Source organism: Cupressus sempervirens, chromosome 10 (assembly GCF_028749045.1).
Source record: "Cupressus sempervirens isolate cs-2001-9-10 chromosome 10, ASM2874904v1, whole genome shotgun sequence".
Classification (NCBI taxonomy): domain Eukaryota; kingdom Viridiplantae; phylum Streptophyta; class Pinopsida; order Cupressales; family Cupressaceae; genus Cupressus; species Cupressus sempervirens.
The window spans coordinates 429,882,260-429,903,094 of NC_143127.1; the positions used below are offsets into that span (position 1 = coordinate 429,882,260).

Below are 20,835 nucleotides of genomic sequence, written 5' to 3' on the forward strand. Positions count from 1 at the left end.
CGTTCACCCACTCTCTAAGTTTAGAGACAATTAGGGTTTGGAGGGAGGCTAAGAGAGCTCTTCATCAACTATCATTACCATTAGCTTGGACCAAGGTAGGTGCTCAAACCATGACCATTTTGTTTTAGCATTGCCTAATGAATCTACAAGTATGGAATGTTGTTCTGGAATCATGGATTATTATTGTAATCTTTGTGTTGTGTTGTGATTGTGCAATGAGTTTCATGCATTTGCTTGGTTTTCTTCCTTGATCTCTTTGTTTTGTTTTGGCTGTTGAATTTGTTCATGGGTGTGAAGGCTTCACTCACCCTTGGGAGGGAAGAGAAGCCTTGGGTGAAGGGGTTAGTTGGCCTCAACATTGAAGTTGAGAGATTTTCTTCTTGCAGAGGATTTTGTTGTTCATGGAGTATGGGCTCCATTGAAGCCATATGCCTTGCTTGATAGCCTTGAAGAGGCATTTGTATTATGGGAGGTATAAGTGCATTGATGTGATGAGGAGGATGTATTTGATAGCCTTGAAGAGGCATTATGCAATTGCAAATGTATGTGTTTATGGATATGGCATTCTCCTCCTTGGAGAGCCCACCTTCACCCATTGTTTCATGATTCCAATGGTGAACCATTGTGTTAAACCTTGGAGGGTTTTGTAAATGTATTGTGAGATTGATTTTTGCATGCATTGTAACATGTTTGAGTGTACACCGTTTGAGTCTTGTTTCCCCTGCTCAGTGGGTGGCTTCATATAAGCCTAGGATGGAAGGTGAGCCTCCATGGTTCCAAGTTTTGTATTGTTTGGCAAGTTTTGAGAAAGTAGATATTATGAAGAGATTAGGGCGCATCCTTGATAATGTTGAGAAATCAAGTGTGGTGGAGAGACTAAGCTTCCATGTCATCTTATAATGTGTTGTGATATTACGTTTTCCATTGATTGCTTCATTGTAACGTGTAAAGCGTTTACTTCCTAAAGTATATTGTAGTAAATGTGTTAAGTGAAGTTGAAGATTTGTATATGATTGCCCTTGCAAGAGAAAGGTTGTGGCACTATCATAGTTGTGGAGTAAGGAAAAGTAACATTCCATGTAAGAAAAAAAAAATTATCAAATTTTGTGATGAACCTATTGAAGTATGTAAATTAGCTCATTGTTCTTGCTTAGATTTTGTATTCCATCAATAAACCCTATGGAATTCTTATGTGAGAGAAATGTTGTAATGCATATTTAGTGTAAATTTGAGTGATGTCTTTTTAAGCTTCTCTGTTATGCAATTGCTATGACGGAAATAAGAATTTTGCTTTTCAAATAGATCATATGGAATGAATCAATTTGCTTCAATAAACAAGCAATTCCATAGGAAATCTAAGCCATAGTAGATAACATTCATAAATAGTCATGCGTATTAGTGTGTTAAAACTTGAGTTAACTTGACCCAATAAATTCTAGATTAGTTAAGATCAATGTATCACCGACCCCTATTCCCTAAATTCCATAGTAGAAATAGGAGAAAGTTAGCTTTAGCATAATACATAGTCTAAAATCAATGAGAGAAAGTATGATGTAGGTGTACATTTTACTTCTCTGGAATTTGTATGGGGATGAGAAAATACAGTGGATGCCTATTACACACTAATATTTTTTTCAGTCAGAGTATACTTGGAATCTTGTGCATAAAATGTTAATAAAATAATACATGTGTTAAGAGATAAGACTCAAACAATTATAGACACCTATCTCATAAATATTTGTGTGTGAAGACTCATTAGAGTCACGTGACCCTTGTGTCACAATATCAAAAAAAAAAAAGAATTTTTTTATGTTAAGTCAAAGACCTAGACACCCACCCCTTAGACCTAGGTTAAAAGGAGGGGTACCATATAATCATTTCTATATAAAAAAATAAAACTAAACAAAAATATATATATAACTAACAAACCTAAATGTTATAGGCGCCATGTTTTAGAATGGTGAAGGATCCAAGAAAAAGAAGGCTTAAGCACCTATACAAGGAAAAGATACCTAGGCACTATGTTTTCAAGCAAATCAAAGTCAATCAAAAATTCAACCTAGTTAAAAGAAAGGCGCATTAACACTTTTGAAGGTACTTGGACGCCTTATGTAATGTCTTACCTCCTTGCCATGTCAGGAACATCATATCCCTGGGCGCCTACCTCTCTAAAGACCTTTATTTGAGCGCATGGGAGGATGGGATGATGTAAACCTTAATGAATCCCTCTCCCTAGGTGCCTCCATCATTGGGAGGTAGCATAGATGATTTAGGGGAAAGGTGTAGTTTGTAGGAATTAATGGGATAGGCCAAGGTCGGAATTTGACATGTGCTTTATATGTAAAAGGGAGGGATTAGTAAATAAGAACAATAGCAAACAAAATAGGGTTTAGTTGCTAGCTAAATAAATAGGTTTTGGATAAAGTATTAGATTAATAATGGTTAGGTAGGATTAAGGTAACATTAATATATAGTTGGTAAGGAATATTTTGGGGTAGAATACTATATAAAATTACGTGTTAGTAGGGGTCTTAGAGAGTAGGCTTACATTTGAGTGGTAGATTTTAGGAGTATTTGATAGATTTAATGTGAGTAAAGTATCAATATGTTATTTGGGATTTTTTTTATATATATATATATAGTAGATTTTAGGAGTATTTGATAGATTTAATGTGAGTAAAGTATCAATATGTTATTTGGGATTTTATATATGTACATATATCATTTTAATGTGATTGGAAAACATACGTACATATATATATGGAACACGTAAGTATAATCCCCTAAATGATCATAGGTAATCTTCAAGAATTAAGATACGTAGGAGGAAGTTGGTTGCAATCAAGCTTTATATGTTGAATAGATATAAAAGAAGCTAGAGGAGATTTCTTGTTAGTAGACAAAAATTATTAGACACATGTACACCTAGTCAGTTTTAGTGTTAGAATTAATAAGGATTAAACAGTTAATTATTGGAAATAGGGTTATTAGAAAGTAACATATTATAGTAATTTGGAGAATAAATAATTGGTAATCAATTTTTAAAAATATCTGGTTAGTAGTACCTTGTTCGTAAAGACATCAATAAAGTTGAGATCACTAAAGGATAAATGTAAGCAATTCACCTAAATAGTTATACCTATATAATGATAAAATAGAATATAATTGGACATAGAACGAAGCGAGTTAAGGTTATATGACTCGTACTCGGAACATCTAGGATAGTTATAAACATATTCACATTCGGAAACTATTGAATTATTATAACCCTATTGATGCAAAATTTGTACTTCACATTCACATACGAAATGTCTTATTTCACGAATAGGATGTGGATTCACACTGATATCATCATCTAGCTCCTATATTATAACTTAGATTTCCAACGAATTTTAGAAAACTTATTGGTCTACCTTGGAAAATTGAAGTCCAGAATTTTTAAATGAAAAAGATTCTACCACGTCAATTAGGATTAATTATCTCCACTCAATGATCAAATAAAACAACACTCTAACATCCTCAAGAAACATGAGTTGTTATATTCCAAAACTATTATAATCTGAAACTCTCCCCTTAGTTCAATAGAACATTCATAACGACATATAGGACCATACATATTTTCTTTAGTTCACCTTTCAAAAAAAAAAAAAATTTGTTGGTTGTGTTTTGCCTTGTAAATTTTGGGCATGACAATAATTGTAAGTGGTCAACCCCTATCCTGACTCGTTAAATCAAAACAAGAAACTGTTATCATTAATAGAAATCAAGCTAGCAACAAACGATGCAATGATTCAAAAAAGATTGTAGACTTCTGCAATCAATGAGTGCTTTGAAAAATAAGCTCAGATAGCATGTTCGTAAAATTGCCCCCAACTCGACACCTTGTACTTCAGATTGCTTATTAAGATAACACTTCAAATATTATACATATATTAATTTCTTCAATTCCATCAGCGAAAAAATAATGGTGTATGCCTTATCTTAAGCTTCCATTTTTCCCAGGCAAATCATGTGTAGAGAATTTCACTGGATTCTTTAACCAAAAATTATTTTAAAAATTGATATATGGATCTGATAATTCAAAAGGTCTTCATGTTTAACCTTTTGCACGTATCAAAATCCTCTAGAAGTCAATAATTTTTCAACCTAAACGTTAAAAGGAAAAAAGATAAGGTCATTTTATAGTCGACGGTACCAACCATTTGTTTTTGCACCTACATATGGTGACAGCGTTATGGGACTACCTCTTACTCTTTGGGAGAGGCACCTAACTGTGATACAAACGAGGCATACGTACCGTACCCCCAGTGGGATTTGAACTCGTGACTGCTCTTTCAAGAATACAAGTTCTCCATCACTAGGCCAACTCAGATTGGACCTGCTGCAAAAGGGATTCAACTGAAATGTTCTAAGGGAAAACCTGCTGCAAAATTATTCAGTAATTGTAAGTTGACTCCCCCTAGCCTATACAGCCAGGTGACTCATCTTACCAAAATAGGAAATTATTAACATTGATAGATATCAAGGTACCACCAAACTAGGCCATCTTCTAATTAAATTGTAGATTTCAGTGATTGGTGAGTGCTTTGTACACAAAATCAGATGCAGCTCTGTGATTACATTGTATGTACACAAAATCAGATGCATCTCTATAATCCATTGATCCCAAACTCGCTGCAAGTTAGGTGAGTCAAGCGAGTTGGCAAGCAGACTCCAGAGTCAACTCTACCAAGTAATGCTGACTCAGCAGCTCGGCTCGCCGAGTAATGGCTTAGAACTGGCCTAACTCAGCGAGTTGACAAAAGGAGTCTTAAGCATCCATATCTCACCCAGGTCCAAGAATAAGATTCCAAGTTTACTCTACAATTCAACACTTGGCTCAAGGGAGGAGAGGATTTATACAAATATAGCATTTAAGTATAAATTTATACTTTAAGTTATATTTGTATAAATACTGTCAAGATGTTTGAGATAGGTTTCAGCTTCATAGGAGTTCAGATTCAAAATCTAGATTTTGGGGTTTTCCAAAAAATTCCAGACTCAACAAAATTCCAAGATTCAGCACTCTAACCCCCCATAAGGTATCCTATAGCTTTCTAAGGTCAAACTGGTGCTAGAACAAGGATTGTCTAAACATTTTGAGTTTTTAACTCATTTCATCCAAAATCCCTTCAGTTTCAATTCCATATTCCTGACAGCCTTGGCTACAATTTACATTTTACAGATATGATGGATTTAGCATTTCCGTTCCTTGTTTATGTATGTGATGACAAATTAGCTTTTATTTGATGATGTTATAGTGTATTTAAGTCATATTCAATAAAGGGTGCATGAAACAAGTTTTAAATCATTAAATTCTATAAATTTCAAGGATTTTTTCATTTTGCCGTCATTAGCGAGTAATAGCCGAGTCACAAGTCGAGTCAGCCTTGCTGAGTCAAGCAGAGTTTGGTAACTATGCTATAATCACAATGTATGTACACAAAATCATATGCATCTTAGTCATCACCGGGTACTTATGATTGTTTACCTAAGATCATATTCCAAAATATTATACATACAGAAATTTTAATTTTTCTTCAATTCGAACACAAAAGACTAACAATGTTTTTCTTATCATAAAAGTCTACTCTTGCAGAACTCAAACTCTATGTAGAAGAATTTCTACAAATGCCTCCAAGAAAAATCATTTAAAAGACAATTAAATTTTGGAACTAATAATTCTGAAGATCTTCATGCGTCACCTTTGAAGTGTTGATAGCCTCTACAATCTCAATATTTTTCAAGCCAAACACTAAAATGAGGATTCAACTGAAGTATTAGTGTTCTAAAGAAAATTCATGTTAAATAATCAAGCATAAACCAAGATTTTAAAGGAGAAATGTCTTATTAAAAAACAGAAAAAGTCGACTCTATTGACAGGAAAAACAGATAAACAATGCAAAAGGTCTCTAGTGAACATAGGATAATGCAAAAATCGTAAAAACAAAAATTGCCATAGTTGCTAAAATTTTGTTCAAAATCAAAAGCTATCCAGACTCATAATGCCTTTAAGAAAACAATGAAATAAGCTTTAATTATTCAAAAAGGTAAACAATATGAAAAGGTCAATAACAAAAAATAGATGATTATTTTTCTGATATACAGTTCCCCGGTTGCTGATTCCAACAAAATTCCAACATCAATTGCTTAAGTTTCTTTTGAAACCAAATGCTATCCAGAGTCAGACTAATGCATTTAAGGATACCATAAACAAGACTAATTATAAAACAATAAGATGAAAGCATTAAGAACACGTAAACAATATTTTCAATAAATACTAAATAGTTCCTACTTACGAAGCAAATTACTACTTCCAACAAGACCGCTGCATTAAACCAGACACATTTTTTTTAAAGGTATAAATAAAACCCTAGAGATGCCCAAAAGGGGATCATTTTGTTGAATTCCAAATACCAGTATGGCACTTATAACCAACTCCAACAAGAAACGAAAAAGTGTACAAAGACCTAATTATAAGGAACGAATCCTATCCATGTAATAACTGACAAATTAGATTTATAATGGGCAAGGGCTCTCCAGTTCAACATTTCCTGAAGAGAAATTTTACCGAGCATGTGGTCCCATTGGCTAGGTTACAGCTCATAAATATGCTCAGACGATGATGTCCAACTTCTATAATGTAGAACCAAAGCAAATAAAATCTTTTCCCCACAATGAGGAGCAGCCATAGCAGTAAACTTTCAGCAGATTCTCAAAGGGGAGCAGATGTCCAACTTCTATAATGTAGAACAGAAACAAATAAAATCTTCTCCCCAAAATGAGGAGCAGCCATAGCAGTAAACTTTCAGCAGAGTCTCAAAGGGGAGCAAGAAGTTTACAGCACTCGCTATAAGATTTATTGCCAAATAGCAAGTATTGTATGGTGAGTTTTCAGGGAAGTATTTAGCTTCAAATAATCATGAGTAAAAAAGCTTGCATTCCATTAAAGCATTAGCCGCAAGAAGCCCCCCATTTTTCTCACCCACAGCCACTTTGAAATTCCACAGGACCATTGCCTAATTAGGAGAATAATAATAAAGCAAGCCTAATCACAGTATTGTGATATTGCTATCAGGATTTAACTGTGTAATTTTGAGTCAAACTCATTGACCCATGTTTCATGAGTAGTGATTCAACACGAATCCATCTCTCATGAGAATAAATGAAACACTTAGCACTCGTTGGATCTAGGTGATGCTCACAGGGGTCAATGAGTTTGACTCAAAATTACACAGTTAAATCCTGATAGCAATATCACAATTTGACTTGCTGTGGAAATTATCTCCTACTTATCAACTAATCACAGTAGTTTTTGGGATGATTTCCACACCCTTGAAATAATTAGGTGGAGATTCCAAGACTTGTAGCTCTAAACACCTTCATATTTAATGCGATCTCCTGCTCCATGATAATAGAAGTACCCTTTGTAGGACCCTGCTGTGAATTTTGAAAATTGATATATAATTACTAACAAAGTGGGAAGGAAATTGATCTTCATAAATACTGCCTAGAATTCTCCCAATCCCAACCCCAGCCCGCCCCGCTCCCCACTCCCCACTCTCCTTCCCCGCCTTCCACGCATAATTTCTTTTAAATTTGGTAAAGCAAAGATCTCGTCTACTGAAAGCTATTTAAGAAATCCCTTGTCTGGCGCTATTCTATACTTTAAGCTACAGATGATTTTTCCTACATTGTTTAAAGCAACATCTAATTAATCAATTTTTCTCTTGAGGATTGTGAATTGCGGAAATTTAAGATCTCTGACTTATAAATTGCGAACAAAAATGGTACTAACATCACCATACGTTACATCCTATAAGTTTCTCATCTCTTAAAATCTTCAATAAACATTATTTTCTAGCTAGGAAAAAGACCACCAAAATTTAATAACATGGAAGTTGCCAAAGCCAAACGGATATGCTAGAGAAACAAATCAAATGAGCTTTCCCAGGGAAGGCCGAATTTCTTACTGCATGAAACACGTTTATTACATACACTGCGCTTCCGAAAAATTTGCCGTCATCTACAGAATGTGAGATGTATGCAAGTGCCCAATTTAATTTCTTTACGGGGCAACGGCCTAGAATATGAAGTGCAATACAAGATCGATAATTATCGAAACTTAAAATCCGACGGATGAGGTACACCGTCAAATTTAGCCCATTACAACGATCCCATAGTTAGCTAAGCCAAATGCTGTGCCAAAATAAACAAATTTCTAAATCCTGACGGGAAAAATTCTCCAAATTGCTACTTCCTACCAAACGACCGGTAAATAATTGGCAAATTTTTGTATTAAAAGCATGAACAAGAACGATTAATTAAATGGAACGACTTATCAAAACTTAAATCTATGGGAAAAAGTATTGTGAGAGACTAAAAGCAAATTTTACAGGATGCGCATTAAAGAATTTATAATGACGAGCATAATTCTTTCTTATAAAGGAAACAACAATTGACCGAAAATTTTAACCAGAAATAAACAAATTTATGGCAAGAAAAAAGCGACTTACTTGAGAATTTGGAGATCTTCGATGCTGTGAGGCAATTTAAGCAACTGGTAATCCGAAGCAGGCATCGTCAAATATATACACAACAACCCTAACGAAAATACAGAGAAAATACTGACAGCCGCAGCTAGCTCAAAATTCATCACAGGAAATCGAAGCCCGCTCTTTCTGCTTTCAGATCTCCCAATATCTGCAGAACTCCTGGGCGCCTCGGCTGCCGCCATTACAACGGTCGAAGAAATATAAGACGAACTGGAACTCTCCACCTGCATTTTGCAAAACAAACCTTTTTTCTTCCAAAAATATCTACCTAGAGCCGCAGTTTTATTTCCTGCGAGCTCCTCCTCAAAAAAGAGACGATCCTCAGACGTTAAAGGCTCTTCTTTAAATCGGACTACAGTTTCGTGTACGGAAACGTTATGTTGTAACGGCGTCTAAAGTCGCAGTGAATATTCGCCTCCGATTCCTAACTGCCGCTTCACGCTAACGGACAGTTCCGTCTGTTCTTAGACGGGAAAATTTGACGCATGTTCTGTCTTTTGTATTGTTCCGTTTACCCGGTGTCACGTCATTTTCTGCCTATGTGGACAAGGAATAATTATTGGCTTTGCACTATTTTAACCTTTGCTTGAGGAATATTTTGGGCGACTCCCTTTTCAGGCACTTGACGTGGATGCATGTTCCGTTGGCCAAATCTCTTTCACGTGCTTTTGAATGTGTTGTTTGGCGCCAACACAATAATTATGGATGGAGTGAAGCCTAAGCGTGTTAGATACTTTTGCATGATTGTTTTGACTAGAGAGTTAGAAAAAGGAATGTGAGGTAGGGTGTTGGTCTGTCGAATTTTTTAACTTTAAGTCGGCGTGAATATACTTTTGTATGGAGAATCTAATTTCCTTAGTCCTTTGTAGAGGGAATCTATACACGTCTTAGCCAAGTATAGAATCAGTTAGTCAAATTTTCAAGATAGTGTTGATAATTCAGAAGCAAAATATAAATTGAATGCAATCTTATGGGGGATCTGATAAGGCTTTTTTTTCTAGTATATTATAGGGATGCATTAATAAAATATTAATATTGCATCAAACAAATTTTATGTGTCTTAAGCGGAGAGAGATTGGTTGCCCTTTTTAATTAAGAAGATGGGCTTATTGTGGGAGCTTCACTCCAAGATTCTATTTTTATATGAGAAATTTGGTAAGTCTTGTCGGATTTATGATTTTTCGATGAAACGCAAACAAACAAAAAAACTTCTATTTTTCATGATGTTAAAAAAAAAGCAAAAATTAGAATATTATCTAGTTTTCTTTGTTCAGTTTAAATTTCTAAGCTTACCACTATTTCTATAAATTAATTAGTATCATATCTTTGGATTCAAATTTGATTTGTATTATACATTCGATAGCTGAAAATTTTCCTCCTACAATTTTAATAAGTAAAAGTAAGACTACATTGAAGACTCGACAATTCTCTTCTCTACAAACTATGATCGCAATAGCGATTTCTTGGCAATGGGGGATGAAATGGCTGACTGTATTCGTTGCAAGGTTTCGTCCATTCTTTATTGATAGCCAAGTGTTGGTGAGATGGTTTTCATCTGAGCTGATGACATGGAATAATAGCCCCTCCTTTGTTTATATTATACTTTTTTGTTCTGAGCTTTTTGGTTTGAGCATCTAATTCCAAATTTATATAATCTCTGTGTTGGAATACATTCAGCGATAAGGGTTTTTAGTAATGTTTTGCTAGGTTAAATTTGGTTATGTGTATGGCTGACTTAAGAGCCAATTCATATGCTTAGGTATTGGATTTTTTGGTGCTCCAAATTGATTAAATATTTGGTTATTCTTTTTGTTAATATTTATGTCTTTTATTAGTTTTTGTTAAGTTATTTATATAAATAGGTTTCATTAAAAAAATATATTTAAGTTTCATTGTGGTCATTCTATCATACACGTTTAGATGTATTTGAAAAGAAATAATTATAGTGCCCACAACCTTTTTACTGAAATAAGGTACTCTAAATTTTTACTGAAATAAGGTACTCTAAATGTTCCAGATTCACTATATCTATTCTCCACTTGTAGTTTATATATAATATTTGTACAGAAATAGGGCAATAGAAACTACTAGAGGCGCCTTAGAAAGAATAGTAGGCAATCAAAACCAACTTTCAGTGTAAATCAAATTTCCCTCATATATCATGTGTGAGGTTTTTATTATACCAGCAAACAATTTCATATGCTTTAATTTTGAGAAGTGATTTAGGTATAAAACAAGTTGGGTGTGGAAAAGGTAGTTCCTATGTTTCCATTCAAAATTGTATTGGAATGCTTTGTATCAAGGACTAAGCACATGAGACATGAAAATGGTGTTGTAATACTTGTGTCGATTGTTCTTTATATTAAATTTCATTTTGTTGTAGTGATTTTAAATGTAGAAAAACAATATGAAAAATAGATAATTATTTAAATGGGTTCTTGCGAGAAATTCCAATCTTTCCAAAAAAAATTATGACCGATCAAGTTTGTCTGGACTAGAAATATTCATAAAAAATAAAATTTGCTTGTATAAAATAATAAGTTGTAACATCTACAGTAGTTTGGTTCTAGATTTAGAAGTTTTATTTTTAATCCCAAGCTTTGTTTTAGTTGGATTTAGACTATGTACTATTTAACATGTAGAGTGAAACTACTTTTTTTTTAAAATGAAAAATCTGATTTGGTTTGCATCTTTCTGCTGTGATTTTACTATACGATGATGAAATAAGAGATGAGGTAACTTGCAAACAACTCAACTATCTCTATAGATTTTATTGGTTGTGAGAACCCATATGGGGATTTGTCATAAAAAAATACTGTACAGTTTAGAAATTATTAGATGGACTTTTTATTATAAGTTTGATTCTTGATTATTTTCTTAATCATCTCATTTAGTTGACTACAAAAACTAATAATACATGCATGTTAAATTACTAAGTTATTTTAGAATACTCTTTGATTTTTCCTCAAATAGTTCCCTATTCTTCAATAATTTGAATTGAATAAGAGGAGCTATTAAATTGACTATCTCATTTGGCCAAGCAAAATATATTCCCTTGATCTTGTCTTCTTGCCTCTGGAAGTAGCATATATCAGTGTAAAATGCTCAAATAAAATAAAAGAAATTTTAAATAAATTTAATGTACAAGCTTAACACAACAAAGAATTAGGCAATTCTTTCACAAATAACGCATTGCTTATGATGGGAATAGAGAAGAAATCAATGTGATAACAACAATAGTCATGAAACACTAGTAAATTATGGTTGACTTAGACATACAACTGGAACATTTGATCTTCTCTATTGTTGGTAACTATTTCATTCTCTCACTCCATCGAATGCATTAATTCCTTCCACTCTAGATACTTGGACTTTTCACTATAAGAGTTTCTACCTTCGTATTTAAAAAAATGTTCTAATAGTTGTGAAAACCTCTTCTTTAGTTTACATTCAATCACTCAAATCACTTCTTTGGTTTACATTCAATTAGTTGGTAAAGTAAAGACAACTATATTCAATTCAAATTTAAGCATTTGTTTTATTGTCAAGATGTTGTAAGGGTTGAATTAATGGTTAGTAGTTGAGAAGCAAGATGTCAATTTAATGCAATCTTATTGTCGAGATGGATCAACAATCTTTTTCCTTAGTGTGTTGAAGAAGGAATTTATATACATAATTGTTAATTGAAAATATTTTTACATTTTTTTAATAAAATGTAATCCTTGCAACATCTTTACAGCAGAACTTCATTTCATTTTATTATAAGTTGAAATTTAATTTAAAATAAAATGTAGATACTTTGTACTGTAGAAGAGGCACGCGTGCGTGCACACACACACACACACACACACACACACACACACACACACACACACACACACACACACACACACACACACACAATTCAAAATTCATTTGATATGTATTTGGGCACTTAACTAGTTAATATGATTTGTACTTGTTTAAGATGTAAATTTGTTTGATATAAACTTAATTTGTAGATATTTCTCTTTTTTATTATGAGTTGATAATTGAAAAACAAAATGCAAATTGAATACAATTTTATTGTTGGGATGGATATATTTGAAGAAGCTTACACATTTTGTGGAAAACTCAATTTGGGTACAGTATTATTGCATTCTAATAGGCTTTATTAAAGTTTAACTTGAATAGGAATGTATTTGGATTTTCTTGTTGAATTCATTCACTAGTTTCTCATATCAAGTTCAAGTTTTCAAGGGTAAATCTTCTACCAAGTAAACATGTGTATTTAGGTTTGACTATCTCTTTCATTGCTATAGCTAAAGCTTTAGCAATGATTTTATAAGAGGCATTAAATGAGGACATCATTCAAAGAGTTTTCTTCATTTTTTTCTTTCTAGAAGAGTTAAGCCATGTATTTTACCTCATATTAGTCATCTTAAAGGTGGAATTATATGGTATTTTATATTCTAAGCATGTGCTAGTTATTTTATATTTTTCCCATGCTAGTCAAACCATATATTTTCAAGCATTGTAAAAATAATGTGAGGTGTTCATTTTTTTAAAGTTAGGTATGAATTTAGTTTTTTTATATGGGTTTTTCTTTTTTGCTAAGATTTGAGTTTTTGTGGGTTTGTTTGAAATTTTTTTTTTTTTTCTATAGAGATCATTTAGAACAATTGTTTCTACCAATACTAATTATGACCATGGTGAGCACAGTCACATTATGATGACCACAAATGGGGCCAGCAACACTGACTCCAACTTGGTAAGGCCCCCTTATTTGAGGAACAAAATATTCCCCCCTATAGATGGCATCAACACCCTTGAAGAATCGTCTAGCAGAGGTGGAGACTAAAATTGTAATGTCCTAATTTTTAATTAAAAAAATTATTTGGAAAAGGTTCTAAAAATTAAATAATATCACAAGGACTTATTTAATTAATAAAGTAGCCCAATTTTTATTAATTATCTATAGGTGTTTGTTATGTTGGCATTTGTTGTAAACCCTCTTAGGAGTTTTCTTCAAATGGGTATTTATGTGTGGCATGTAGGAAGTTATTAGTATGTGATTTGGATTATTTATTTGTACTAGAAATTCCTATTGGAGTTTGTATTGTTCGCCATTTCAGAAGTGAAAGATCTTCCCTACTTGGCTAGTTCAATTTCAGTGGGATTCAACTCTCACCCTATTTCGATTCTTTGTATTACTTTGCTTTGAACTTAACACGTATGGGGCACCGTATTTATTAAGAATATATTTCTATCTTTTGGTTATAAAATTGCATACATCTTTCTGCTTGGTTTACAAATTATGATATGGCAAGTTTCCTACAAGTGTTCATTGTTGAGTTAACTCATATCAAACCATTATTTTGGGCCTCACGCAAACTCCCATTTATGGCTTTGACAAGTCCCTATGAATCCATATTTTCCCTCGACATAATACTTCCCATCCATCTCCAACACCTTACGACACACAACCCCTCCCTTAACTGATAGTTACTAAGGTTCCCTTCAAACTAAGGTCCCCTTCAACCTAAGATCACCTTCAGACTGAAATCACCTTTGGATAGAGATCTTTGGATAGTCATCTCTAGACCAAGATCACCTTTGGACCGAGACCACCTCCAACCAATTTTTATAAAAAACATTTTAATTAGGATAGTAAATTAAATGGTCCTAAAAAATAAATAATATCACAAGGACTTATTTAATTAATTGATTTAATTGATAAAGGGGCCCATATTTTATTAATTATTCGTAGGTGTTTGTCATGTCGACATTCTTTGTAAACCCTCAGGAGTATTCTCTAAAGGGGTATTTATGTACAACATGTAGGAAGTTGTTAGCATGCAATTTCGACTATTTGTTTGTATTGTGAATTCTTGTTGGAGTTATATATTGTTTGTCATTTTGAAAGTGGAAGATCTTCCCTACTTGGTTGGTTCAGTTTCGGTAAAATTCAACCCTCACCCTATTATGATTCTTTATATTACTTTGCTTTGGACTTGGCACATCTGGAGCACCATCTTTGTTAAGAATATATTTCTATGTTTTGGAGACAAAATTGCATACATCCCTCTACTTGGTTTACAAATTAATATTTGGTAAGTTTCTCAAGTAAGTATTTGGCATTGAGTTGATTCACATCTATCTAGTATTGTGGGCCTCACAATAAGTCATGTTTATGGCTTCAACAAGTCCCTCTGAATCCATATTTTACATCGACCCAATACTTTCTAACCATCTTGAACACTGTACAACACACAAGACCTCCCTCAACTGATAGTTACTAAGGTTCCCTTCTGACCAAGGTCCCCTTCATCCCTAGATCACCTTTGAATTGAGATTGCCTTGAGACCAAGGTCACCTCCAAACCGAGATCACCTCCAGACCAATATCACCTCCGCACTGAGATTACCTTTGGACAAACATCACCCCTAGACAGAGATCACCTTCGGACATAAATCGCCTTTGAAACATTACAAAATTTACCAAGGTGGATAGTAAGTTGGAGGACCTTCGCACCAAATTGTACAATGTTTAACAATTCACCATTAAATGTATGCATAGTTTGGCTACCTCTCCTTGTTTAATACAGGTTGCAAAAAAGAAGAGAAGAAGGATTTGGAGGAGGCCGGGAGTTGTTTAAATTCCTTGTGGAAGATTGAGTTACTCTTATGCTCAATACTCAATGGAAGGAAAAGAAGAAATAGTGTTTTAGCCTCTTTTAGGGTCTTCTAGGATCTCATAGCCCTATCATAGTGATTTTATTTAGTAGTTACTACTGGACTTATACTTTGGTTTTAGGGTTAATCTCTAATAGGACTAAGCTTAGTATTGATATCTTACGTGCTTTTATTTTTATTGTAATGGATATTGTAATAAATGTTCATGTTTTTTGGATGGTTCATTATAAGTTTTTAACTACTCTTGTGGTTTATATTCTCTCTACAAGTGATAGTTTAGTTGACAATTTAGTTATTTTATTTTTGAAGGTTATGTTTTGGTCCTTCTATAAGGATTGTATGTTGCTAGTAACTTATAGAGATTGTCAACCTATTGAAATTGTTACTTGGTTGTGCGTGTGTGCTTTTTTGTGTTCCTTTTCCCTAGTGTCATAAATGATAGGGCTAGCACCCTTGTATGGTGCATTAACCTTCAAAAATAATCCAACTTTACAAATATCAAAGGCTCTTGATTTTTATTGGATGATTTGAAACAATTTTAGCTAAGAAATATAGAATATTGATTATAAGACTTGTTTGAAATAATTTAATTGTATAGAATAAAAAGTGTAAGACTTATTTGTTAAGTTTTAAGAGATGCTTAGCTTTTGACAAGGGGTTTGTTCCATCATATTTAATAAAGACTCTATTATAACCTCAATTCTTAGAAACATTCATCCTCGTATCTTTACACCAAATACATCTATTTGTGTTCAATATTAACTCCATCATTTAAAAGCAATGCCAAACATCAATTTTTATTTACTTAAAAATAAGATCAAAATTCATTGAAAATATAATCTTAAATTCATTAAAAGAAATGTCAAACATCATCCTTCATACTTAAACATAAGATCAAAATTCATAGAAAATATACTCTTAAATTAATCAACAATATCAAATCTTTGTATAGACTATATTATAAATGAACTCCTTATAAACTATTGAATTCTACCAATAAATATCTAAAACAAAACAAAAAAGTTGTGTGAGAGAGAGAGATTTTATTATTATTATTAATATATGTGGGGTCTAGAGTTGGACATGTTAAGCGTAGAGCATTTGAATCTGAAAGATACAATAACCAAGGTTGTCCCCACTAAACCATGTATTCACCTTTTCACATTACACTTCTATAAATGGTGAAAGCAATGGCTTGACTTGGATGTTTTATTATTAGTATTAATATTATTATAAAGATAGTTTATGCATTAAAATTAAGTTTAAATGCATTATAAATGATTTGAAATCATAATGAAGGTGTTACGAGTTCATTAGCTCCTTCTGTGGCAGAAATACTTATGCAATGGTTTAGTAAATTTAAAATATATTATAATATTTTTGCTAACCAATAGAATTTTTAAAAAAAAATGAATTTGTCAAACATGTTATATAGTTTTACATTTTTACATATTTTTCAATTCTACTAAATGTTATTATTTGAAATCTTATTGGATGTAAGGGAAAAAGGTAAGAAAAATAAATAATTTATACATTAAAAAAAAATTGATTTTCATACTTTTAATTCATTAAATGAATTGTCACTTTGTACCATTTGACATGACATATATCCTTGTATTTTGTGTTTTACTAATTCCTAGACTATACTTTAAAAAAATATATAAATCAATTCATTAAATGAATTGTCAATGTGTACCAAATGACATAAACGCCCACCATCACATGGGTGCATATTACATTAAAATCGAAATATCCATGTCTGTAGTGTTTACTAATTCTTAGGTTACTTGTTTTTTAAATTATATATTATCTTTTGATGAATGGAATTAACATAATTTTAATAACTTAATCCTATTTTCCTTCATTGTTGCCATTAAATTTGATATAGGTTGTGATGGTAATGATATCAAATGTCTTAGTAGTTTACATTTTGAAAAAAAAAAAAACTTTAAATTATAATTAGTGCAGGAAAAAGATTGTATTTCCAATTATTATTTTTGCATTGACAATCAATTGAAGCCTGGATTGTTTATTACTCGTTTATTATTGTCGTTAAGATTAATTATTATTATGTGTAATCTTGAATAGAATGAAACCCAAGACCTCCCTGATGAGACACTTACAATTTACCATTGTGTTATAAGCTCTTGCCTTGGACTATATGGTTATTGTTATATATGTCTATATATTTATATATAATATTATATTACATCTTTAAATTAAAATTAAAAGCATATAGTATTATTTTATTTTATTTTGATTGGTAAACAATCGAAGCCTAGATTAATTATTGTTATTTATTGTAATTAATTATTTTTATGTGTTAAGGGAATTCAAACCCAAGACCTCCCACATGTGAGGCTCACAAGTTATCGTTGTGTTGTAGGCTCTTGCCTACATATACTATTATTGATGTCTATTTGCATCTATAAGATACAACTGTGTCATTTGAGATATTTTATTTTATTTTTTGGATTGGTAAAAGGCCAAGGCCCTAATAATTTAATAAATAACAACAAGATTTACAACATGTCCTTAATAAGGGTTCATCTTCATTTTTTAAAGGATTCATTTCCTTCTAAGAAATTATAATAAATGTTGCATTATGTGAACCTTCGTGGTTAATTGATTTCCAACTTTCATTCCTCCATCTTTGCTTATGGGTGAATTGAAAAATACATTTATACCTACTTCGACTGTGGAAACTATTAAGCATGAATGTTATGACATATAGACTTATGAAGCACCGTTAACTCCTAAAAAAATGGTTGACTGTTGTGGTATTGGATATACTTTGTTCAAGAAATCTAGATTTAATGGAGAAGGCTATGAAAAATCTGGGCAAAGAATATGAGTCCCTATGGATAGTGACTTTTCTGAACATAAATATGAGTTGGGATTCAATCCTTATAATCAACCTTTGTTATTCCCTTTACACGTTAATCATATTTGCAATGGATCTCTTAAGTTGATTAACCCTAATCTATTGGATTTTGAGAAAAAGACAAAAATGGACCTCTTTCCTAATGATGAAGCTCTAATGAATTTTCTAGGAGTTTATGATAATCTTCCTCCTTTTCATCATAGAAAGCAAAGACCATAATGTTTAAACACTAATGGTTACTTTGGAGAAGATAAAAATTACAAAAAATACATATAATGATAACATTCCTCTTAGAGACCTTATAACAATTATTTTGCTAATAATAGAAACTATTGATGTTTAGATGGACATTGTGGATTCCAAAAAGGTAAAAAAAATTGGACACTGCTTGACTTTTGATTAACAAAAAGAATTGAGTGAGTTACTAGTAGAGTTTAAAGATATTTTTGCATGGTCTTATGCTAATATGCCTAGCATTGATCCTAAGATTGTGATGCATAACATTGTTCTTGAACCTAATGTTATTCCTATTAAACAAAAAAATTGGAAGATGAATCCAAGTATTGCTCTTCTAGTTAAAGGTGAAATTGAAAAATTACTAGATGTTGGTTTCATTCATTCTATTGACTATTCTCCTTGGGTATCCAACATTGTTATCGTCTCTAAGGGAGGAAATAAGATTAGTGTGTACACTGAGTTTTTGGATCTGAATAAAGCCTCTTTGAAAGATGAATCCCCCTTACCTAACATTGAAATGATAGTAAATTCAATTGTCGAAAATGCTTTACTATATTTTATGCATAGATTCTCTAGTTATAATCGAATATTTATTCCTCTCGAAGACCAATATAAGACCTTATTTATAACACCTAAGGGAACCTTTTGTTGGGTTATGATGCCTTTTTGGAATAAAGAATGTAAGTGCAACTTATCAATGTGTTATGACTCTAATATTTCATGATTACATACATAAGATCCCCGAAGGCTATGTTGATGACATTCTTGCTAAATCAATAATGCATGACAAACATGTGGTTATCTTATGAAAGATTTTTGAAAAAATACAAAGTTATAACATGATATTGAACCCTTCTAAGTGTGCTTTCAAGGTTGACACAAGAAAAATATTGGGATTTATAACTTTTAACTGCAGTATTGAAGTTGATAATGAAAAAGTAGAGACTATTGTTAATATGCCTCCACCAAGAAACATCTCACAACTTTGCAGTTTACTAGGGAAGATACAGGCAATTCAAATATTTATTTCAAAATTGGCTGATAAAACTATTTTATTCACATCCTTACTTAAGAAAGATTCTATTTTCTCTTGGAATTATGAATTGCAACAAGCATTTCAACAATTTAAGGATTATCTCACAAATCCTCTTATTTTAAAACTTGTGCAGCCCAATAGACCTTTTTATCTTTATACATCAGCTTCTTTAAATGTTTTAAGTGCACTTCTTGTTCAATCCGATGATAACAGTAAAGTCATATTTGATTGATTATGAAACATGATATATAGAAATTTAGAAACAATGTTTGGTTTTAAAATTGTATGTCAAAAACTTCAACATTATCTCCTTAATGCAAAAGTCAATGTGATGGTGAAATTTGATCCTTTAAAGCATCTATTTGCGAAGACAAATTTATCTAAAAGATTGGAAAAATGGGTTATGCTTTTGACAAAATTTGAATTAAAGTTTATATCTCACAAATCTATTAAAGGATCCTTCTAATTATTTAGCTAAGGTTCCTTCTTCGTAAATAGTTAGCACTCTGATTGAGTTTCCTAAAGTATAAATATTATTTATGGATAAGGATGAAGCTTGGGAAATGTATTTTGATGGTTTGAGATGTAAAATTGGTGTTCGTGTAGGTGTGATACTTGTTTTGCCTTCTAAAAAATTGATTCCTTTTTTATATAAATTGACATTTTCATGTACAAATAATACTTTGAAATATGAAGTCCTTAGTGCTAGATTTTGAGTGGCTTTATCGCTTCACATTATAAAATTGAACATCTTTGTTGACTTTCAATTGATTGTGGAATAAATAAATGGTTTATATCAAGCTAAGAATGACAACATGACAAAATATACAGAACTAGCCCTGAATTTACTAAATAAATTCTATGATATCTAGTTAGTCCCTCGCAAAGATAATAGGCATTAAGATGCTATGGCTAGCGTGACATCTCTCTTATGTCTTGATGATAACAAAGATTTCCAATTCAGTATTCATACTCTCTTAGAACCTTCTATTTCTAGTTCTAAGATTGTGATAAATCATTGTTACACCTTAATTTCCAATGAATGGTTTTCTAACATCTTCCAGATTTTTAAGGATGGAACTTTTCCAAAATCTGCTACTCGAAACTCTCATGATCATATTAGGAAATTGAACATTTGATATATTATCTTGGTTGATACTTTATACAAAAGATCTTATAATGGGAATTTGTTAAGATGTCTAGGACATGCTGAAATACAAATCACTTTGCAAGAAGCTCATGTTGGATCTTATGCTAGATATTTTGGTGGAAGGTCATTGGTTAATAAGTTATTATGAATGGGATATTATTGGCATACAATGGACTGATATTTTTTTGCCTTTGTCAATAAATGCCCATAGTGTCAAGAACGTGGTAATCTTATTCATTCTCTTGCTACTTCTCTTTGAA

The 20,835-nt window shown here is 32.2% G+C and overlaps 1 protein-coding gene across 2 annotated transcripts in view; it reads right to left on the reverse strand.

Moving 5' to 3' along the window:
• Window positions 1-8,910, reverse strand: part of LOC149534555 (putative membrane protein At4g09580) — a 31,908-nt gene extending 22,998 nt beyond the window's left edge. For both annotated transcript variants that reach the window (XM_089807871.1, XM_089807872.1), the window contains exon 1: window positions 8,556-8,910. In XM_089807871.1, the coding sequence (XP_089663997.1) occupies window positions 8,556-8,824 (269 nt within the window). In that variant the 5' untranslated portion in view covers window positions 8,825-8,910. The remainder of the gene's footprint in view (window positions 1-8,555) is intronic.
• Window positions 8,911-20,835: the final 11,925 nt, after the last annotated feature.